This window comes from Malaclemys terrapin, chromosome 15 (assembly GCF_027887155.1).
Source record: "Malaclemys terrapin pileata isolate rMalTer1 chromosome 15, rMalTer1.hap1, whole genome shotgun sequence".
In the NCBI taxonomy this organism is placed as follows: domain Eukaryota; kingdom Metazoa; phylum Chordata; order Testudines; family Emydidae; genus Malaclemys; species Malaclemys terrapin.
In genome coordinates, this window is record NC_071519.1 from 28,020,509 (window position 1) to 28,043,746 (window position 23,238).

The following is a 23,238-nucleotide window of genomic DNA, read 5'->3' on the forward strand; positions in this document are numbered from 1 at the left end:
CCCTAGTGATAGGTCTTCTAGGAACACCCGAGAGAAACAACCCCAGCACTGCAGAGTGGTATGGTGCCCACTGATATGAGGATGGTGCCCAGGAGGGGACATCACTGCAGAGACCGTTCCAGTGCCCCCACCGCCCAGTGGGGTTTAACTCTATTGCAGCATGGCTGAAAATCCACCGGTGTCCCTGTGGGATGGAACAGCAGAGCCATGTAGGTTTCCCAGCCCACCCGTGGTAGGTGAGGAACTGGCAGCCCCAGCCAAGGGCATGGCTTAAACTCCCTTCAGCATGGAGGGAGGCAATCCTCGGATGACCCCGTAGAACAAAGGGCAGGAGTTCAGGAAGCAGAGAATGGAAGCCCAAAGGTGGAAGAGGAACAGGCTGGCCATTCAGACGGTCTGTGGCGGAAGACAAGGGACGGGGGCAGACACTTCCGGAGGCCCCAGAGGCTAGGCAGCTGAGCTATCGCACAGCCTTGCTGAGAAGATAAAGGATTGTTCTTAGCCTGCCTTTCTCCAGAGGGAAGCAGCAGCCCAAACTTCTCCCTGCACCAGTCATAGGATCGTGGTGCTTTGAGATGGGAAAAGCCTAATAAGCCAGAGCCTTCATCCCCCACTGGGCACATCAACAATAGACAGGACTCAGCTGTAATGAATATAAAGGATGCTTTATTGAGGCTGCTGGACCCAGGCAGACCCTGGGGTTCCTCTCTAGCACCCAGACAGCTGCCTAGCGTCATCACACCAGGTCTCCCTGAATCCTGGCCTGGATTCAGCAATCATGGAAGGGACTGCTGAGTGCACTGCTGGAAATAGACTAGTTCCACCTTTGATACCACTGGAGTTTCACCATAAGGAAGCAGCCCTAAATCCAATGGAACCAGACAACAGGAGGCGGCTCAGAGTGAGTTGTGGAGACGGTTGATGCTAGACATACACCTACAAATCGATGTATCTATCTTACAAATGATAAATAATTTGCTTTAAAAATCTTTTCAAGTTTTTCTTTTTTTTTTTTTTTGGTTTTACTTCATGTGGCAATATTTTTTTAAAAAAAAACCTTTCCCATTAAGAGATTGATACAAAAATAGTTCTATGAGCAAATTAAAAAGAAAAAAAATTCTCAAAATAGCTTCTTTTTGGTCTGAAACGCCTGGATTTTAGGCAAAAAGGCACATGGTGGAGGGTGCAGAGCAGGAGGGGTTAGGGTTAAAAATTGCAGCTGCTCTAAAGTGCGTGCGAACCCTATGAGTATTTCCCCCTCATGCTCCAGCCCTAGGGAAGGCAGAATACAGTACGAATACTCAGCGAGCAGGGAGCGCCTTTCACCTGAAGATCTCCAAGCACATTACATAGGAGCCAGTCTCCTCATCCTCCCCACTCTTACAGCGAGGAGAACAAAGGCAGTGCCGTGGCGTGACTCACCCCAAGCTCACACAGTGGTGGGAACAGAATCCAAGAGTCTCCCCATCCCCAGAGATCAGCACCACCTCCTGCAAAGTGAGGGGGCAACCCCAGCCTGGGATAGGTCATAGAATGTCAGGGTTGAGGGACCTCAGGAGGTCATCTAGTCCAACCCCCTGCTCAAAGCAGGACCAATCCCCAGACAGGTTTTTGCCCCAGATCCCTAAATGGCCCCCTCAAGGATTGAACTCACAACCCTGGGTTTAGTAGTCCAATGCTCAAACCACTGAGCTATCCTTCCCCCCAATCTTCTCTCCCCGTCACAATCACACTCTTGCAGGGGTGGGTGTGGACGGATCTTTCTTAATAGGAAGCAAGTGGGACGCAGGAGCCTAATCCCCAGCAGGGATGGGTCATGAGAACAAGCCAAACCAGAGACTACTTAGAGCCCTTCACTTTTTAGGGGCTGAGGTGGGGTTTACAGCAGCTCCTGCTACATACCATTCCCTCCTCCAGCCAGGGGGAGGGGGCAACATCCAATGTGACACTAGGACTAACCACAGCAGGGCTCTTGATTTGTGGGCCTTGGACCACCCCTTGCTTAGGCGTGACCCCACAAACCATCTGGCCCCCTTTGGTGGCCAATGCTGCTCTGGTGTCGCTGGAAGGTTGAAGAGGCAGGGAAGGGGTCGGCGCTCCACCCCCTCTGGTGGCTGGGTTTTTTTAAGACAAAACACCAGGGTCACATTTTGGTGGTTGAGAGGCTACAGTTAAAATGGCTCCGCCCTTGAAGAGGCTCTATCCTGGCATCGACACCCCAGCTAGTCCGTCTCTTCCCCAGAGCTGGGCAAACCGGCTAGATCAAAATGAACCCCTTCCCCCCACGAAAGCTCCTCCCCCGCCTCCTTCCGGTCCCAAATTGCCATAGGTGAGCGATGCCCATAGGAGGTGGGCAGGGCACTCTTAATGCATGGCAAGCGGAGCCAATTTTCACAGTATGAGGCAGCATTAGGGGCCCCAGGGGAGTGGGAAGGAAAGAGGCATACACAAATCCTTCATGGCACAAGGCACCTCCATGGCCCGTCTCCCCATCCAGGCAGGCAGAGCGTCACAGCGGGAGGCAGAAGAGATGCCGCTTGGAAAGGCCTGGCCAGGGCCTGCTAGGTCTCCTCGTCCCATAGGCACAGCTGCTTCTGCGGCACGTAATAGTCAAAACCGTAGCCCTTCTGGCAGCTGCGGATGCCGCACTTGTAGGAGGAGACCTTGCCGCTGGCATCGCGGCTCTTGCAGTACTTGAGCATGCAGGGGTACCACTCGATGCTCAGCGAGTAGCTGCAAATGCAGGGCTTCCAGCGGTCCAAGCACAGCTTGCAGCGCTGCAGGTCGGGCAGGTCGGCCGACTGGGGCAAGACCTCGAACATGGAGCCATCCACCCCTGTGGGAGGAAAGGGAGAGACAGGCGCATGGCTTAGGACGCTGCCTCCTGCTGTGGCGGGTCGGTGGAGAACCATTAGGAGACAGGCCCATACAGAAGCAGGCAGGCTAGGTGGCTCGGGGGGCTGGGAATAGGCGATGGTGCCTTAGAGGGGAGAAGGCCTAATTCAAATCTGGCCCGGATTATAGGTAGTGACGGAAAGTGACAGGCATCAGCCCCTCTATGAAATGAGGTTTGTGGGGGCTCAGCCCAGTTCCCATTGCCAGGTGTCCACATCACAGAAGCCGGCACTTTAATTAGCACTAATCGCCTTCCCTGCACTTGGCTTACGGCCTCAGCATAAGTCACCAAATGTTCTTCTCATGCCCGGGGACAGGATCTGGTAGTTGTGCCCAGGCAGGTCTAGGATGTGGAACTAGGTGGGGTCGTGGGAGGAGCAGGGTCTCACACTATGGAGATGTGGCCCCAGAAAATAACACGCTCAGCTTGGATTCATTAGAAGAGCAGCATGTGAAAAACAGATGTGTAGCAAGTTAACCACTAGTCCTCCCCCAGGCAGCGTGCAAGGGATCTGTGTGCACCCAGTTATCCACCGGCGTGCAAAGGATCTGTGCGCACCAATACTCCAGCTACACATGCAAGGGATTGATGTGAACCAGATTATCCCCCAACAATGCAGAGGGGGAGATCGTAGTGGCTTGCAGACCGGGTCGCACTCTTACCGCTAGCAGGCCTAGTGCGGAAGGAGATTCTTACCTTTCTCCAGCCAAAATTTAACGTCTTCTTCTCGGGTGTAAATAGCCTCTTTGGCCTCTGAGCAGATGTTGTGAATGTGGGGGCTCAGCTGAGCCCCTTTGCTGAAGTTGACCGCTACGTCCATGTTGAGATGTTCCAGCCCACGCACCTCCTCCGCCTGCCGCACCGTCTTGGGGTTTTTCTGGCGAGGAGAAAGTTACATCGACTCTAATTCCTGCTGTATTATGGGTAACAAGTATGATCAGTGTCTTCCTCCCCTCCCCCCCAAATTAGCTTTTTTGGGACATCAGTATTTTATGCAAACCTAAGAAATAAGCATGCAGCTGGCCTGTCTTGTGCTGGGATTCCCAGCTGATCTCCAAGCTACGCCAGAGCTGGGCCTGCCCGGCACTTGAATGAGACTCCAGAGAAATTCCAGGGGCTGTTGGAAGTGCTGGCAATTCAGTAGGTGGTGCTCTTCTCCATGAGATGGCATTGAATAGACACCTCAGTAAGGAGCACGGTGGGTGCTGCCTATTTAGAGGGGGGGCAAAGTGGAGGTCTTGGCCACTCCTGGCCACAGTTGCTCTCCTCCTCCCAGCCTAGGGTTAGGGGCAGCCATTGCTGATTGGAGCATGCACTGGGAAGTGGTGACTGTTGGCTGGGCCAGTGATCTGAGGCTACTAAATTGGGACCGGTACCTAAAAAAGGTTAGGGGCCCTGACTGGCTTTTATCCCTACAGGAAAGCACATAGCCCCAAGAGTAGGGTTACCATTCGTCCGGATTCCCCCGGACATGTCCGGATTTTTGAGCTAAAAATAGCATCCGGGGGGAATTTGTAAATGTCCGGACTTCCCCGCCCTCATGCAGAGTGCGCGCGGCTGACAGGGCAGCCGGACGGATGGTGCCACTTACATGGGGCTCCGACAGCCAGAGAGAGCCCCTCCTCCTCTCCCCTGCAGCAGAGATCACTCCCTCCCTCCCTCCCTGCATTCGCAGATCGCCTCCGGCAGTCTGGAGCTCCTCCCCTGCTCCTCCTCCCCTGCCAGCCAGCCTGCCGGGACAAGCCTGCCGGGACGAATGGCTCAGACCGTTCCTGAGCACGTTCACAGAGACTTTAGGCGAAGGCCAACAACAAGGGGGCCAGGGGGTCGGAGAAGGGGCAGGGAGGTTTTGGAGGGGGCAGTCAAAAGACGGGGGGGGGGTCGGGAGTTCGGGGGGGGCTTTCTGAGGGAGGTGTGGATAAGGTTTTGGGCAGTCAGGGGTTAGGGTCCTGGGGGGGCAGTTGGGGGAGGGTCTTAGGAGGGGGCAGTTAGGGGATAAGGAACAGGGAGGCTTAGGTAGGGGGTGGGGTTCTGGAGGGCAGTTAGGAGCAGGGGTCCCAGGAGGGGGCAGTCAGGGGACAAGGAGCAGGGGGGGGTGTTTGGGAGTTCTGGGGGGAGCTGTCAGGTGGCAGGAGTGGGGAGAGGGATCGGAGCAGTCAGGGGACAGGGAGCAGAGGAGTTTAGATGGGTCGGGAGTTCTGGGGGGGGGGTCTGTCGGGGCGTGGAGTGGTTGGATGGGGCGTGGGAGTCCCAGGGGTCTGTCTGGGGGTGGGGGTGTGGATAAGGGTTGGAGCAGTCAGGATATAGGTAGGGGGTAGGATCCTAGGGGGCCAGTTAGGATGGGGGGAGGGTCTCAGGAGGGGGCAGTGAGGTGACAAGAGGCAGGAAGGCTTAGGTAGGGGGTAGAGTCCTGGGGGGCAGTTAGGGGCAGGGGTCCCAGGAGGGGGCAGTCAGGGGACAAGGAGCAGGGGGGAGGGTTGGGGGCTCTGAGGGGGGCGGGAAGTGGGGGGGGCACGGGCGGGGCTAGGACAGGACAGGGGCGGGGCTAGTACGGGGCTCCTCGTCCTCTTTTTTGCTTGCTGAAATATGGTAACCCTACCCAAGAGACCAGGGATCACATATGGGGGAGGCACCAGGCCATCTCGTGGGGCTGCCCCTCACCTGCCGCAGCTTCGCCATGGACTCGCTGGGGATGATCTCATTGCGGTGAAGCCGTGTGACAAAGCAGAGCGCCTGGAACTGGCTTTGGCCCCTCTCCAGCTCCCCCAGGATCAGAGCACGGAAAATCTTCACCTCCTGACACAAAAACAAACCACAAAAGGTTGACCAGCGTCCCCCAGCCCGAATCCTCAGGGACTGGCAGGAGAACTTCAGAACTCCTACAGGGGAGAAGGGGCATGATGGTGCCTCACTGGGGGAGAGACGTGCATGTCGAACCACCCCGTTCCTTTTCCTCCTTCCATTGCACATCTGTGAGATAGTCCCTGGTGCTACGCGAAGGAGGAGCAAAGAGAAATGGGCTTCCCTCCCTGAACCACTCAACCACCTGCAACCCATTCAGTGGGACACTGTCCCCCTTTAGCAGTGGCGGGGCTACAGATAGAGGTCGATGAGCATGTTGCAGCCCTGGCTAATAGCGCTGGCTCTTTTTGCAATAGAGGCTCATGCCTTTAGCTCCAGAGGTCACAGGTTCAATCCCCACTACCGACAACCCACCCAGCAATGCAGGGAATTGAAGTGGGTTCAAAAACTTTCAGCCAAGGCGTTAGCGGGTTTATCAACCGCTATCTATGGCCCAGCCACCACTAGAGGCCGACAGAGCCCCCAGTCAAGTGTGTTACACATACACCTCTCTCATAGTATGCCTTTTCCATACCAAGGAGTGACACCGACTCTCTAGGGATCACCAGTTTCTCCTATGGATCAATGATCCTCAGCTTCCCCCATCAATAGGGGGTGCTCTTGCATCGAGTGCCCCATTCTTTCCTGTTTTGGTTGGACCCAGAATGCTGTGTTTTGGCCCTTAGATAGGGGAAGCTCTCCCTGTGGACCCATCTCCTTCCAGGAGGGGATGCTATCCTGAAGAGAACCCAACCCCACTGCTGTTTGCAGCAGCATGGCTTTGACTCGGAGAAGCAGCAGTGGCCTGGAAGGGAAGGAGAGGGTTAAAGACAAGAAACGGCTCCTCAGGGGGGTAAATGCCAGCAGCTGCTTCTCCTTCCAGCGCCTGTAAAGAAAATGTCAGTGAGGTGGCAAGAGATTACAGATTCCCTTCTCCCCTCCCACCCTTCTCTTCTCCACTGAGACAGAGTTATTGATGGCCTTAACAGCAGGCTTCATACTTCTTCCTGTTACTGACATGCAGCCGGTCCTGGCAGTAGCCAGTGAAGTGTGACCAGAAGGAAGTGAGTAAGAGACTACAGCGAAATGAAGGGAGAGCGAGAGAGAGAAAGGACAAGGAGTGAAAGGAAGAGAGACAATGGGGATTAGATATACCCCACTGTTGTATAGGGGGGAACCCACACTTGCACCTCTGGGGATGGGATGTCTCAATCCTCCCCATCTCTTCCAGGAACAGACACCTCACTGCTACACCCCAGACCTGCACCACGTGGGAGGACACCCCATTTCCCACCTATCACTGCTCATGTTGCACCCCAATATCCCACAGATTATATCCTGCTCTTGCATCTCCAAATTCCCCACCCATATCTACTAGGAAAGGACGCCCTCACTTCCTGCTGCCTCCAGACAAGTACATCCTCCACCTGCATCCCATCGCAGAAGAGAGCAAGGGGAACAGGCTGTGGGAAAATCTATGGATAGCAGCAAGGGGCGACAGAGGTTCCCTCTGGAGAGCAGCAGGCAAGTGGATGTGGAGGGAGGTGGGTCCTGAGTCATCCAGAGGAAACTGGAAAGCAGAACTGCTGGATGCACGTACAGTGGAATTGATGTTGCTATGGTAGAAATGGCTCACAGGAAAGCATCCGGCTCAGTGTCCCTTGGGACGTCACCAGAGACCCATGAGAGGGATGAGTCACCTGGTCACGTCTCAGCAGCATCAGCGAAGGGGAAACATTTATACAGATTCCATGAACCTCCAGATCTGCTATTCCAGCAGCATCCATTAGTTACAGCAATAGACACGAACCTCTGCTGGGCATCAAAGATTATTTGTTCCATGGATGGAGCAAAGGCACAAGGTGCGGGTGGGGAAAATCTCATTGCTAGGAAGGACCAAACTAAAAAGTTGAATTTCACTCCCATGACGCAAATCGTGTCCCAGCCAGGGGAATGGGATTCTTAACGTGTTACAAAAACAAAAATAAAGAAGCCAGCCAACCCAACACCAGCGTCCAGGCTGAGAGATGTTTCCAACGTCATCACTTTAAACAGAATACAAAACTGAAAGAATTTATGACACTCATCCAATAGGATTACAGTATGCAAATTAAACCGGCTTTGCTACAGGGTATCAAGCCTGTGGGTCACAAATCATCCTTGCCAGCTAAACCACACAGGAGTGGCCATAGGGATAGAAACTGGGGTATCCTCCCCAGGCTCTCAGGCATAGAATGCAAGCTGAAGGAGAATCTTCATTAGCTGGCAAAGCAAATCAAAGATCGCTCCACATGTTTGCTACTCTGTCCACCTAAGCCAGCAATGCTCACACGTTCATGGAGCTGCCAACCCATCTCTGGAGTCACCACCTCACTGGTTTGCAATGAGGGCTCAGATTGCTTTGCAACATTGTCCACAGCCCCTACACCCCCCAAATCTGAAGAGATCTTTTCCCACCCACTCTCTGCTCCTAGACCTGTGGAAGGGGCAGAGAGCAGGTGGGCTGGGGGAAGGACTTTTTGGCAACATGGTCCGTCTTCTGGCCCTTGACAAATCCTTGGGGCTTTCCCTGGGGGCAGCTGCACCCAGGGGAAGATTGATGGCAGTGTAGCTCAGGCAGAGTGGTGCTACCGAGGAACATTGGAGAGGTTTGCCACTTAGTCTTCCAGTGGGTTTTGAGCATCTAGAATCTTCACACCTCTGGGCTGGACGGCACATTGAATTAGCACTTGAATATGTGATCCCTGCAGTAAAGGCCTGATCCAAAGGTCAGGAAAATCAATTGAAAGATTCCTCTTCCCCCCTCCGTCCATTGGCGTCAAAGAGCGGCCATTCCTTGCAGGAGGGACAAACACCTGACACCACATCCTGCCTCTTCACACTATGTACAAACCGAGAGGTGCATTTTTCCTCCAAGTTGCTATCTTTGAGCTGTAATCCTAGCCCTGTGGGGGCAGCTGGTCACAGCTCCCAGCCATCAACAACTAAAAATACCATGGGCCATCATTGCAGCATAGGTCCTCACCTCATCAGCAAGCTGTTAAACAAGGTAAATCCCCTTCCCCTCGGCTCTCAGTGCACAAGAAAAACCTTTGACCCGCTCTTCCCAGCATGACAGCGCCACACTCTATCTACCGTGGATTCTGCTACCCTGATGCTACTCAGGCTCCTCCCCACCCACTCCTTGGCACTCGGCATCAGGACGTGTGGGGCTACGGGCCAGCCAACAGGATGCTCATCTCTGGGCCCTACAAATGGCAGAGCAGAGACGAAATTCATAGATTTTAAGGCTAGAAGGGACCCATTATAACAAATCTCATCTGACCTCCTACATAGCCCAGGCCAGAGAATTCTAGCCCATGATTCCTGCAGCTAGGGCCTGCATCTGGTTAAGAAGTCATCTGTGTGTCAAAGTTCAGCTCAGGACACCAGCGCTTAGCTACTCCACTGAGGCCTCGCAAAAACTTTGTTCTAGAAGAAAAAGCTCTCGGGGCCAGAGCCACACCTGGTGTAAGTCAGAACAGGCTCCATTGACTTTATGAAGCGATGCCAATTTATGCCATAGGAGGAGCTGGCTCTTTGCTTTGAGGGCAATCAAGTCCTTGGCGGGAGGGAGAGGTAAAGGGGATTCATTCCTTTGGAACATCGCTGGTAAGAACATACTGGATGGAGAGAGAAAAACGCCAGCTCCTGAGAAGCAGGAGGAAAGAAAGAGGCAGGATACTCTCCATGACAAAGGCTCTTTTTCACGTTTTGGCATCACAGGGAGATTGGTAACGGGAGATGCAGGAGCATTTCACTGCCGGAGCAGCAGCATAAATCCAGCTCAGGCTGACAGAGACCACCTGACAATTGTTTGGTGGCCTGTGTGAAATGATCGCAGTCCAGTCCCTAGGGGACGGATGTCTACATCACAAAAAACCATCACATTGGAAACTAAATTAACGCCCACGCTGGGCACTTCAGCAGCGAGGCCAAGGACTGAATGGCTCATGGATACGGAATTCTCATCCATAGAGGAGGCTCTCCCAGGTCAAGATGGAGGTACGTTAGCGGGCCAGTGTGTGGGTGGGCTGGGGTGGAAAGCTTGTTTTCTTTGCTGTATCTGTTCTATAGACAGAGATTCTGTGTGTCCTGGCTGTTAATCTGGCACCATCCTCCAGAGCTAAATTCACTTACAGAATGAGTTATGTCACAGTGGCAGCATATCCCTAGCAGAGGAGTGGAATACTACTATTCACTTCCTTTGGAATCCACCGAAGAACACTGCGGTTAAGACCAACCTCCATGGGAGTGTGAGCAGAAGCCGCACTGACCAGGAAGAGGGACGCCAAGCTGCTGAGAAGACCTTTCCCCCTTAGGATCTCTGGGGTGTTCCTACCTGGCTCACAAGGTTTGGGACGAGACGTCCTTTTGTCCAGAGCAGGAATCAAAGCTCTGAGCAATGTCCTATCTGGGGCTACCATCTGGGCCAGTTCATACATTCCTCAACTTACTCACTGTCTCCTCTCCCACCTACAGAAAACAAAAGGATGTGGAATTCAGGGCACATCTGGACAGCTGAAAGAACAGCTGCAGATTGAGATGTGGCTCCCTTCCAACGCCGGAGCAGGGATTTTGCTGGGTGTACTTATTAAATGGAAACTGAACAAGAGAAGCAGGAAATAGAGGGAATTTAAAAGAAAAAAATATCCAATTAGTCCACAAACAATCATTTTTTATCACTGCCTCCAGTCCTTGGGCTTGACTGGCAACCCACCCCGCACAGGGGATACCCCTGAAATGACTCTCAGTGGCTTTAAAGGCATCACTGAGAGCTAGAAGCCGCTGTGGTCTTTTGGGTCTTCAAGAGCAAGATTTGAAAGTATCTTTTCCAAAATAAAAGTCAGAGCGCGATGATCTTTCCTGAGATCTGGAATTACAAGCCTAAGGCGATGGATGAAGCAGCACAAAAGCGGGGCGGGGGAAGTAGGGTAGAGGGAAACTGCCAACATTTCCAATTTTAACCCAGAAAAAAAGAAAGGATGAAATTTGCACAAAAATGTTCGTGGGGGGAAAAAATTCATCCTGTTTTTCAATTACTCTAATGAGAAGGGTCTTGTCTAAACCTGGCCCTGGTGGTACGGCCCAGATTCACTGGAGAGTCTTCTAAATTTAGGCCGAGTGGTTTTGATTTGGGCTCTTCCGCTTTGATCTCCCACGACATGCAAGGCCGAGTGAGGCTCCAGCAAATAAAAATGAACCACCCAACAGTCCCAAACAGAATGATATTTCACTTTAATTTACTCGAGAAAAATGAGACCCAAGGCTGACAGCGAGCCAGCCACTTTTTTTTTTGCCAGACAATGAAATCTGAAAATTTAGCTGCCCATGGGCAAGGGATTAGAAAAAAATTACATCTCCAGGTTGAAGGTGAGTTTTGCAGACTGACATGGAGATCTTTTGGAACTGCAGAATTCTTCTTGATCTACCTGCCCAAAGGTACGTGTACCTCAATAACTGGGTCTGGTCCATGAGTCTATTGCTGCTTTTAACAGCTGTAAGCCATTAGCAGAATTGGATGAAGCTCATGATTTTAGCATTGATGGTCCCAGGTTCAAACCCTGCCGTTAAACGAAAGCAGGAACAGTTACACAAATGCACTGGCAATCTGTGCACCTGGGCGTGCTGGAGGAGCAAGTTCAGGGCTGGTAGAAGCAGGCACAACGTCACCCGACCCAGTGGTATAGGGTTGAAGTCAGTGGCATGAGCCTGCTTACACCTCAGACAAATTTAGCCCTGATGCCCAGGAAGAGGGGAAGGGAAATGTGAGATGACACTAACACGTAGGGCTGGATTCTGAATCAGTCTACTCACCCGTGATGCAATCCCATTGAAACCCCTGGCATGGGGGGTAAATCAGTGTGGGTTTGACCCCACACGGACACACAACCGGCTGGAGTTGCAGGAGAGTCGGGGCCGCAAACTAACAAAGCCTCCGGCTCTCTCAGACCCTGTCTCATCTTGCCTTGCCGGCATCATCCTCAGACACACACTCCCGGGTCCTCTCCTGCTGCTATTTGGTCTTCCTGTGTGCAGCGTCAATCTATTTCCCCTCCTCCCTCCCCTGCGAGCTCGTTCCCATCACACCGGAGAGTCTGTGACCCAGCCCCGCCGCCGGAGCCAATCTAAATATTTATCTACCCGGCTGTGTGCACTCGGTGATTTATAGACCGTGGTCTCCATGTGGCCAGAGCCAAGGGAACTGGAGGGCCTCTTGTCTGGATCGCTGCAAGCATGTTCGTTAAAGGGGCTCATAGGTGGGACAAAAGGCTAGGGACGAAGCAGAGAAATAGAAAAGTGGGGGCGGAGAGAAAGGAAATACAGGAGGGCCAGGGAGATCCTGCAGCAGAGAAAGGAGGAAGAAGAGGGATAGAGAAGAAGGGGGTAACAGGGCAGGGAAATGGGGCAGAGAGGGATTGGGAGGAGGAGAGCAGCGGGAAAGGAGATCACACAAGAGGGGAAGTAGATGCAGGCAGGATATCCGAAGGGGTCTTCATGGATTAACGGCCCCTTCCATTGTACTGTCCATGAGACAACAGCACCGCCCTCTCCCGTCCCTCCCTCCCCCACCGACCTGCATTATTCCCCTTCCAGAGTTCTCTCTGTGAACTCTACATGCCAGGCTCGGCGAAAGCCCTGCGCTCCTCTGCCAGCCCTTCCCTCCCCCAACACTCCATCAGCAGAATCGGAAAGGCTTTAGCCTGACCGCCTGAGATGGATCTAAATAAACCACGTCCCACCCACCGCCCCTGGCTTCACTGCGTCAGAGACAGCAGGACGTCGGCCCTGCATGACCTCGCCTGCCACCATCCAACTCCCACCCCGGAAGTCTCAGAGTCTAGAATGACGATCCTTGCGCCGCATTGGTGACCAATTTCCTCACAGCCGTGGCTGCCTCCTGCTGGGCTCAGGCCTCTCGGCTATGGTGGCCAAGTCTTCACAGTGAGCCAGCAGGGAGACCTGGGCAGAATCCAGGGCAGAGAGGTGGTTAGAGCATTAATGCTCCGGGGGCATGTCTACACTGCAGCTGGGGGTGAGCCTCCCAGCCTGGGTAGACAGACTCATGCTAGCTGGACTCGAGCTTGAGCATTAAAAATAGCAGCGTGGATGTCGTGGCTCTAGTGAAGACTCGGGCTAGCCACCCGAGCTCAGACCCAGGAGGTTGCAATGTTCGCACTGCTAGTCTTAGTGCGCTAGAGTCCTCCTTGTGCGGTCTGTCTGGGAGGCTGCAGTGTAGACAGACCCCATGAGAGCAGATTCTAGGTCCTAAGCCCAGCCAGCGTCACCGCCTCGGACCTCCCTTCACTCTTCCTCAAGGGACGCTAGTTGTCGCAATGAGACCCAATTGATAAAAGGTGGCAGAGCCCCGGGTGCAAATATACCCCAGTAAGAGTTACTGGGAAACACTACTGTAGTATTACAGAAGTGCAGAGAGCGGTGATGGTAATTTCTCCTCCTCCTGACTGCAACCCCAGCCCCCTCACTGCCGGTCCTGCCAGAGGAGTGAGGTGACTCAGTGCTGAGTGAGTTCCTGGCCAAGTCAACGGAGGGCACAGTACGGTTACCAACCGGGGATTTCTGTAAAACTTCCCAGCATGGGAACAAGTTCCAACAGGACACCTGAACCTCCCCAGATACGTTCTCTCAAGGACTCTCCACATTAACCCTTTCAGGAGGTGCTGGCAACCCCTGACCTGTGTGTCTGAACCTAGGGGTGGTTAGTACAGTTACTACCATTGTTCAGATTTTGGCTTCGCACTGCTTGGTGAAGCTAAAGAACAGGCAGTCCTAGAGCTCCTCCTAACTGCTATACCGAAGCCGCATCCTTGCCCTGGGGGGGAAGCCCTTTTGCCCAATGAGAAAGGTGTAGCAGGTCCCCCAGGCACAGATGTAGCCCACCAGGCCAAGAATGGGTTAACGTGGGCCTGCGAGGCCAGTTATGCCACCTGGAGGGACAGCCACGCTCAGCTGATCATGAAATCCACCTGGGCAAGAGCAGGCTGTTTCTGATCAAGAAGGAAGTTTGTCTCAGAAGGGGGCTCCAGGGAGGGAGTCTGCAGTCATTCTCTGGGAGCAGAGACGTTGGGAGGAGGAAACCCAGGGGGAGAATGAGCCCAGGGATCCTAGCCCTGAAAGAAGGGTCAACGCAGAGAAGTTGCAGGGAAGAAAGCCTGAGAAGTCTGGGTAGGGAGAAGCCCAGGGAAACTGCAGCAAGGGGTAGAAATGTGCAGTTTGGCTGTTGGTTACAGGATTCCTGGGCTGGAACCTAGAGAAGAGGGAGGGCCTGGGTTCCTCTACCAGCCATTGGGAAGGGGGCATGAAGCCCCCTGACAGGAGATATGGATAATTCAGAGCCCAGAGGGATGCGGTGATCACTGGGCCCAGAGTCAGGGGCTGCAGACCTGATATAAGGTTTAGGAGTCCTTTGGGGGACTTTTGTTTGTTGAGCTTTGTTACCCCAAAATGGGTGGACGTTAATATCGTGACAAAAGCCGGAGAGACAAGTTACAGAAGAGACCACCCCAGTGATGGAGTGATTGTCAGCATGGGGCATCAGAGGGAAAGAGAGCTGCCCCACCTGGCCACAAGGAGGGGCTCCTACAGTGACCGAACCCTATTACACTCCACTAGAGGACTTCCAGTTTGGAGGAGCCCCCTTGTCCTCCATTTATTCTTTCCTCATTCCATCTCCTTGCTCCTCAAACCCGGCCTCATCCCTCTCCTACAGGGACCATCTTCTGGGATGAGAGGGCAATTCAGGCTGCTTTTAGGCCTTTCCCAACAGGGACTAAGGGCCAAGCATGACTAGATCTGAGCTGAACTTCTCAGTTTAGGGTGACCAGGCAGCAAGGGTGAAAAATCGGGACGGGGTGGGGGGGTAATAGGAGCCCCCAAAATCAGGACTGTCCCTATAAAATCGGGACATCTGGTCACCCTATCTCAGTTCCACGTTGAGTGGAGCAAACCAGTCCTCAAGAAACAAAAGCTTTTAGGACAGTGATTCACATGCTTGGCTCCTATTGAGCGCAAAGGGGGACTGCGTACGTCCACACAGAGGAAGGAAGGTGATTAGGGTGCTATCCAGGGACTTGGGACACCTGAGTTCAATCCCCTGCTCTACCCTGCTTGACCATGGGCAAGTCACCTAGCCACTCTGTGTCTCAGTTGCCCATCTGTAACATGGAGATAAAAGCACTGCCCTGCCTCACAGCAGAGTTATGAGGATAAATATACCATGGGTTGTGAGATGCTGAGATACCAAGTAAGTACCTAATTAGGCTAGGTCTACACTACCCGCCTGAATCGGCGGGTAGAAATCGACCTCTCGGGGATCGATTTATCGCGTCCCGTCGGGATGCGACAATCAATCCCCGAATCGGCGCTCTTACTCCACCAGCGGAGGTGGGAGTAAGCGCCGCCGACAGAAAGCCACAGAAGTCGATTTTGCCGCCGTCCTCACAGCGGGGTAAGTCGGCTGCGATACGTCGAATTCAGCTACGCTATTCACGTAGCTGAATTTGCGTATCTTAAATCGACCCCCCCCTGTAGCGTAGATGTACCCTAAGATAGGTAGATGCAAAAGCAGAATTTGGCTAGTGTAGTGATAGTGGGTGTTACTCTTCTATCACGTTCTCCAAGTAAAAATGGTCTAACTGGGTTGTGTGGGTAAAACTCAAAGCAACCAGAGTCCCTTGTTTGTAATGGAAAGTTGGATCAGTTACTGCAAAACTGAAATAAATAGCACTTAGCACTTGCACGGTGCTTTAGGTTTCCAAAACACTTCACAAGCATTAACTGATGGATCATCATGAAATCCATGTGAGGTACTCTAGATAAGAACAATGCTTTACAAATAGGGACTTTGTGGTTCAGAGGTTAAGGCCACATTTGCAAGCCTGGTAATTTCAGATGCCTCCATTTTTGGTGCCCCATAATGGGTCTGGTTTGGTAAGTAGGGAGCACCTGGAACTCCAAGTGAAGTCCATGGGAACTGTGGGCACTCAGCACCTCCCTCTCTCTCTCAAAAAAAATCAAGCTCTAAACATCTGATGCTAAACACCTAAAAGATGAGGAATGCACAAATCAGTGGCCCATGGCCGGGCAGTCAATCAGTGGCAAAAGTGGAACTAGAACTCAGGAGTTGTGGCCTTCCAGTCCTGTGCTCAGCTTACCAGACCAATAAACAGTATCAGATAAAAGTGAATCATTCTCGCTGTTCAAAAGATCGGCTCGATTAAAATACAGTGTTTTCAGACTGTAGCACTACCCCTCAGGATAACCACCAACTCAGAATCCTAGTGAACTGCCCCCCTCCAATACCAAATCCCTAGAAAATCCGTATTTTAATAATGCAACATTAAACTCTTTAATGTTTAACGTCACAGAGGAAAACCTGTGGAGAGCTTGAATCGTGGTTTCTAGTCTGCCTGGTTACAACTCCCAAATTACTCCATCCCTCCTATGGAGAGAGTTAAAAAGCCTCCTATTATCTCACAGTAACTTGCAGGGAATTGGTGTCATCTGTTCTCTGATGGAGTCCCAGGGCACCGTTAGGAAGCCTTTGAAAAGTGCACGCAGAACAGCACGGTTCTGCATCTTGGGTTCTGCTGTTGAAAATCCTGCCTCTGCAGAGATTTCTGTGAAACAATGCCTCTGAAGCATGGAAAAAGATCCAGCCAGAGAGCTGGAAATCACATCCCAGGACAGAGGCAATTATAGTACAGGGCCGCTAAATGGGAGAGGGTCCAGCCAGTGACACCGTGCATTCTAGCAGCCCAAGAGCAGGATTTATAACGTTGCTACGCATTCTCCCTCTGCAAATGGAATTAGGGAGGCTCGGGGTAAGGCAGTGCCCCTCGGCTTGAAGTAATAATAGAAAACCAAATGCATGGCTTCCATCATATGCAGGGTCTATGGTTTTGTTCAATGGCTTTCAACAGCCTCACTATAAAAATCGTTCTAGCACCCTGCCTATGCCTGCTGGTCACATACACACACAAGCAAGGGAGTGAGCACACCCCAAAGAAAGCAACAGCCTCCTGCCCCAATCCTTACCTGTCTAAACACCTTATAGCCCCCAAATGCAACACCTGGCTACAGGTGACAAATTTCCTAGGGGAATACAGGAATCGCCAGGCTGGATCAGACCCAAGGACCATCCAAGGCCAGGCTCCTGTGAGTGACAGTGGCCATCTCCAGCTGCTTCAGAGGCAGGTGCAAGAACCCTGCAGTAGCAGATGTAGGATGAACTGCCCCCCACGCACTTCCACATTAGATCTCATCCTCATCTCTAAAGTCAGAGGCCAGCTTAAGCCCTGAAGCAAGAGATTTAATATCCCTTCCACGATTTTACCAGCATTAATTAGGATATTCTTGATATCCACGGGGGAGAAAATTTGGGAAGAGCGGGTTTCCCAAACTGAATGCATAAACTTTTGGGGGTGGAGGCTGTCTACTCCATGTTTGTACAGCACCTGGCACAATGGAGCCCGGATGTGGCAGCAGCCTTAAGCACAGACACCAATAGTAGATTCAATGTTCTCATGCCTTGTGACACGAGGCAATCCAGCATTTCCACTGTCTGTCTAATGCCACATTTCTTGCTCCAGTGGAGTCTGCTTCCATGACAGTGGCATCTTTCTCAATGGGTTTTTTTCTTAGGTCATCTGTTGTCCTTCTCTTTTCCGTCTTCCACCACCTGGTATCAAGGCAAGGGCTTGTCTAGGAATATGTTTTTTTCCTGACATCTGTACAAGATGCCCAAACCACTTCAGCCTTCTTTCGCAAACCATTGTCTCTACAGTTTGTTGGCCACTCCTTTGTAATACATCAGCATTAGTTACTTTATCCCATTAGACAATACCAAGTGTTCTCTGCAAGCATCACTGATAGAATGCGTTAAATTTCCTGTTGTAGGCTCCTAGCATTTGCCAAGTGTCAGAAGCATATAAATATAGGTACCAATCTGACACTGCATAATTTTTGTCTTGGTTCTTGTGTGAATCTTCTTATTTTTTCCAAATAATTACTCGCCTTGAATACAATACCAGCAGCCTGTTGGCAACCTGAAGTTCCTGGCATCGCAAGGGTTAAAATCGTCTGCCCTCTCCACATGCAGCTCCATGCACTAATTTGCGAGTAATTATAAGGACAAAGAATTACCTGCATCCTTGTGCTGACTCCAACATAAGCCACCCACCTCATTCCCAGACTGCAGTGTGAAAACCCAACCACTTCTGCAGAGATGCTGCCAGGTTGTTGTTATTTTTTTTAAATAACAACCAGCCATAAAATAGAAACAGAAATGCTTCATTCCTTCAAAAATGCAATGAAGTGAGGTGTTTATTGTTACTTAAGCAATTCCCCTGCAGTGCTAAAAACCCAGACATCTCAGGCACCGGTGCCTGGTAATAAATACCAATACACACTTAGGGTTTACAGCACTTTTCACCCATCGCTCTCAAAGCAGTTGATAAAGCTGGGGAACGCATTATTGTCCTCATTTTACAGAAAGGGAAACATAGAGGTGCAGTGACTTGCTCAAGGTCACCCAGCAGCTCAGTGGCAGAGCCGGGATCAGAATCCACACGTCCGGAGATGCAGTCTAATGCCTTACCAACCAGAGCCCGCCGCCTTGGAGAACCAGAACATGAAATGAACCACACTCAGAAAGTCTGCTTTAATGCCATGTATTTATCGCCCAGATTCTGTGCTGCTCCAATGGCCAGTAAATCCCCGAGCAGCCCCATGGCTTCTCTAACTCATTGCTGCCTACAGACCGCTCCACAGCACAGAATTGCTGGAGCACAGAGTGGTGCAGCTACTATCCTTCCAATCCCTGACATGCCTCTCAGTGGGGGTGGGCAGCAAGATAGCACTGGGGGTGTTTCCCTGGGTGCTGCTGTGGCCAAGAGTCGCAGTGGGTGGGAATCGGATCATGGGTTTCATTGGCAGGATAAATGAAGAGCAAGAAGTAAACTGAAGTGGCAAAAGGTCAACTGGATTTATAAAATACTTTCAGTTTCAATCCTCTATGGGAGAAAAATTCCCCGCATGCAGAAGCGGCGGGCAAGCACCACTAAAGTCCCATGTCCGGCCTCAAGACAGGGCATAAGTGCAGTTAAGTACTGCATAAGCCTCAAACCCCTCTGCATTAGGGTGAACATCACGCAATTAACACAGGGAAAGAGCTGGTTGAACAAATGGTTTTCATGTTGATAGTCATATCACAGCAGATACCAACAGATTAGATTGTGCAATAACTTCCCCGGGGACAGTACAGGCTTGTTCCCGCCAGTACAATGCACAGGTCCAGTCTCGTTTTGAAAGTCCCAAGGGATCAAGCTCATATTGTATCCCTAAGGAGATTATTCTAGAAATGGTGCTTAGGTACTTATATGGCTTCCCATTAGCACGGTATCTGTGTGCCTGATCAAGATTGCAAGGAAGTATCCCTATTTTACAGATGGGGAACTGGAACACAGAGTCAGTGGCAGAACCAGGTCCCCCAAATCCCAGGTTGGCACCCTAACCAGTGGCCATCCTTCCTCTAGATTTCACAACCTACCATTTTCCATCAACAGATGGGTGGGGAGAAGGGAAGCAGGATTCTTCCCCCGCACAAGGCAGGGAACTGGAAAAATCATTTGTGTGAAAAGCCAGCATTTTGGCTGCATTGTAACCACAAAACTAGACCGAAAAACGCAGATCAACAACCCTATCGGCATTTCCAGAGGAGAACAACGCAAGGGCTTCTCGCCGGCAAGGGGAAGTTGTGAAACACCATGGAGCAGGGCACCAGAGCAGAACAGAGTTAAATGTGGTAATGGCTGTGAGAGGCCAGGAAAACAGGTCTGGATGGGATCCCCAGCAGGCAGGCAGCTCTCATGGTTACTCACGGCATTGTAAATTCTATTTCTCAGGTTGTTACATCTGGCTGGTTTTTTCCCCTTTAACCATGTTCCAGCGAAGCCATTTAAAAAAAAAAAATTACATTCCAGCTCTGAGCTGATGTCAATTAAGAACTGTCCCGAGTGCTTTGAGTATGGGGAGAGGTTTTCTTGCAGGTTTCAGATTTGCAGACAAGTCTCACGTGCAAATCTTCAGGAGAGATGAAGGGGTGGGGAGGGATGCCAGAATGAACAGCAGCATCAGCACTTCACCACGTGGCATCCAGAGCTCCCATGGGGGTATCCACAGCCCCCGTAGTCTGTCTAGAGGATCTGGAAAGTGCATGGATTTTCCTTGGCAAAAAAAAGTGCAGTGATACACAATTTGGACTGATTATGGATTTTAACTCCCTTCTCCGAGCTTCCCAGGGCATCCCATCTTCTATGTGTCTTTTACAGTATAAGTTCCTTGGGGCAGGGGCTGTTTACTTCTGTGTGTTGTACAGCACCCAGCACATCACTGATACTTAAGTGTAACTTATTAGTGCTGAAGAAAGGTGCTGGCTTGGCAGCCTGGTTGAGTGAAGATCTTTCCCCATAGCATGGACAGCAAACTTCCCTCCTACTACCATCACCTGCCCATTTGCCTTATCCCTGACATGGAGAGACCATTGTTAGAATAGGATGTGATTTCAGATTCCCTGGTCCATTTAGTTCTTGCAGAGAAGAAGGTTAACTTGTGACAACTGAGGAAGGAGGTGGGTTGAGATACGGACATGTGCTCCAAGGAACTGGGCTGAGACCCTCCAACTCTCGAACTGAGGCCGTTTGATAGGCTGGAAAAGAGACTAAGAAGGGACTTGTGAGCAAATGTTGTATTGGGGATGGGTGCGTGTGTGAGAAACTCTTATACATCGCTGAGCATGGAGGTTTAGGGGGTGATGACTGCCCATATAGATAGCTGCAAGACTCCAAGGCTCTCAGCAGGTCTGGGCAGGATACCCATTACAGTTTAGATATTAGTTTCCTTTCACTTGAAACCAGAGTAAACAGTCCTGAAATAAGGACTGGGACAAAACAACACTAACCACCCCAACTGATCACTACACAAAGCAGTAAAGAGAATGCCGTTTCCGGTGCACCATTTAGTGGAATGGAAAATCCATGGCATCCGCTCATGCTCTGCACAGACTCCAGAGAAGTCCATCTAGCACAGACAATCTCTTCTGCTGCAATGTGCTATGGGCTCTCACGCTTCATCTCAGAGAGAATGGTAGCTCCCCTGCATAGACTCCCTCTTGTACCAAGATGCGGGGGGGTGGGAGAAGGGGAAAGTCACCCTTTCCTTCAACCAACATCAGAGTTTGTCCCCTCACCCTCACTGCAGCTGCAATCCTGGAGAGCACTCCTCTGCCCCCAACTCACTGGCCAGTCCTCCAACACACCCCAATGATCCACCCCACGTGGAGACAGAAATTGCTCATCCAATTCCACAGAAGGATGGAAACACCCCAAAGTGCTGTTCTACCCAGAGACGACCCAACCTATAAAGGCTACCCCACAAAATAGAAGGAAGGCTGTATCCTACTGAGACAGAACCACCCCTCTCCTCCAAAAGATAGAAGGGATCCCATCTCACTGATTGAAATACCCCCAGCTCCTAAAGGCAGGGGAGATCCCATCACTCCCAACCACAGATAAACACACCTGCCACGCTGAGCTATCAATAGGACAGATTCAGGGAAAGATAAGGCATTGGCCTAGCTTCCATCCCTGGCCCTGCTGCTGTCCTGCCTCAGAGTCAAGTTCCTTCTCTGCTCCGCGCCTCAGTTTCCCCCAGCTATAAAGTGGGGGAATGACATTCATCTGCCTTTAAAAGAGCATTTAAATTTATAAATGAGAACCACACTGGGACCTACCCTGGCACAGAACTTGTACAAACACTACTCCACTCCATCTCCCCCATGTAAAGCAGACTCCTGACTTGCCACTCCTGCCTGAGAATCTCTATAAACACAGAACCGCTCAGCTCATTCCACTGGTCTCCCATGAGAAGTCATGTCCAGTGTTCCCAGGCTGTAGCCCTTTGATCTGCTCCATCCCAGCAGGGAGGCCAGATAAACAAAATACACTCTGGATTATCCATAGCTCCTCTCCACAGGGCTGGGGGAAGAGGGAAAGGGGGAGGACCATTAGCAGCATGTTCTCCCAGGCTGATGGGATGGGGGCAGTGTCCCCTGCAGGAGATCTGGCCTCCATCCCTTACTCCATGGTGCTGAGGAAGGGTCAAGTCCATGGGTCAGATACCCAAGAGGTAATGGAGATGTGGTGGTACCAGAAGGGAAGAGGACAGTCTGCCAGCAGTGAGACCCTTACCCATCTCCATTCCCTGCTGGGCTAGTGGAAAGGAGGGGACACAGCCTCAGCAGGGGGCATTCTCCCCAAGCCCCGGGAAGGGAACAAAAATCTGCTCCTCTCTCCCTGGTTTGGTAATGGGGGCAGGGCCAGCTCCTCAGCCACAGAGGAGAAAAGGTCCATGCACCCCCCCGCCCACACACTCCCATCCTTCTGCTACAGCTACTGAGGGCTCCAAAGGTGCCCCAGCCCATGTGGGGCTCAGCTCAGATTCCCCAGCCCAGGAGGATTCCCGGTGGGGGTAAGCTCAGAGGTCACCAAATCCCTCCCCATTGGGACACACCCTGGACCCTGGGGAGTTTAGGACCCATTCCAGCCTCCCAGACCAGATCCATTATTTTCTGGAAGCAGGGAGAGACTGAGCCCCCCCATCCCGGGTCCTGCCCCCTTTGTGGGATCCAAGCTCCCCACCCTCTGTGGGGGTCCGAGCCCCCCTTCCCCCCATCCCAGGTCCTGCCCCCCTCTATGGGGGTCCGAGCCCCCCGCCCCTCATTCCGGGTCCTGCCACCCTCTGTGGAGGTCCGAGCCCCCCAGCCCCCCGTACCTGTCGGAAGTCGGCGGTGAGGGTGACGAGGGTCCCGTCCCCTTTGCGCAGCTCCAGGCTGATGCAGTCGGCGTCGCTGTCCGCCTGCAGACTCTCCTCCGTCACCTGCCCATCGGGCAGCCGCACCCGGACCCGCAGCTCGGACAACGCCCCGGGGCCAGCCCGGCCGAGCAGCGGCCCCGGAGCCAGCGGGAGCAGCAGCAGCAGCAGCGCCGAGAGCCCGCAGCCCCGAGCGCGCATCCCCGGCCGGCAGCGGGAGCCAGCCCCCCGCTTCGCCCCCTCTGCAGCCCCTAGACTCCCCCTCTCTCTGCCTGGGCTCCCCCAGCCAGGCACCCCCTCACCCCGAGCTCGCCCCAACGGCTCCCGCGACAACCCTCCCCAAGAAGTTTCCAAACTTTGGCTGAAAGTTTGGCAGAGCGAAGAGAGCCCCCGGGTCTGGGAGCTCCCACCCTCCGCCTTCTCCACCCCCTGGAGCCCTCTCCTCTTACCCCTCTCCGCCTCTCTCCCTGGACTCTGGACAGCACATGGGCTGCGGCTTGCACGTTACACCTTCCAGTGCACCGGTGGAGTGGCTGGCTGGTGCCCACACGGGGTGCCGGGGGCTGGTGCCC

General features: G+C 52.4%; 1 protein-coding gene across 1 annotated transcript; it reads right to left on the reverse strand.

The window, feature by feature from the left end:
* Positions 1–1,753: 1,753 nt before the first annotated feature.
* On the reverse strand, positions 1,754–22,884 carry OAF (out at first homolog). Its single transcript, XM_054005580.1, has 4 exons — positions 22,628–22,884; positions 5,558–5,692; positions 3,593–3,773; positions 1,754–2,836 (listed from the first exon to the last, which is right to left on the reverse strand). Exons 1-4 carry the CDS (start codon positions 22,865–22,867, stop codon positions 2,562–2,564), a joined length of 831 nt encoding a protein of 276 aa, XP_053861555.1. The 5' UTR covers positions 22,868–22,884; the 3' UTR covers positions 1,754–2,561.
* Between the last annotated feature and the right edge of the window lie 354 nt (positions 22,885–23,238).

What these genes read in the sequence shown, in the direction of transcription:
- OAF (XM_054005580.1), bottom strand. Translation starts at nt 22,867, where the DNA reads ATGCGCGCTCGGGGCTGCGGGCTCTCGGCGCTGCTGCTGCTGCTGCTC. An exon ending in TCACCGCCGACTTCCGACAG is followed by an intron (nt 5,693 to 22,627) that starts GTACGGGGGGCT and finishes TTTTTGTGTCAG; the next exon opens with GAGGTGAAGATTTTCCGTGC. An exon ending in CCATGGCGAAGCTGCGGCAG is followed by an intron (nt 3,774 to 5,557) that starts GTGAGGGGCAGC and finishes TCTCCTCGCCAG; the next exon opens with AAAAACCCCAAGACGGTGCG.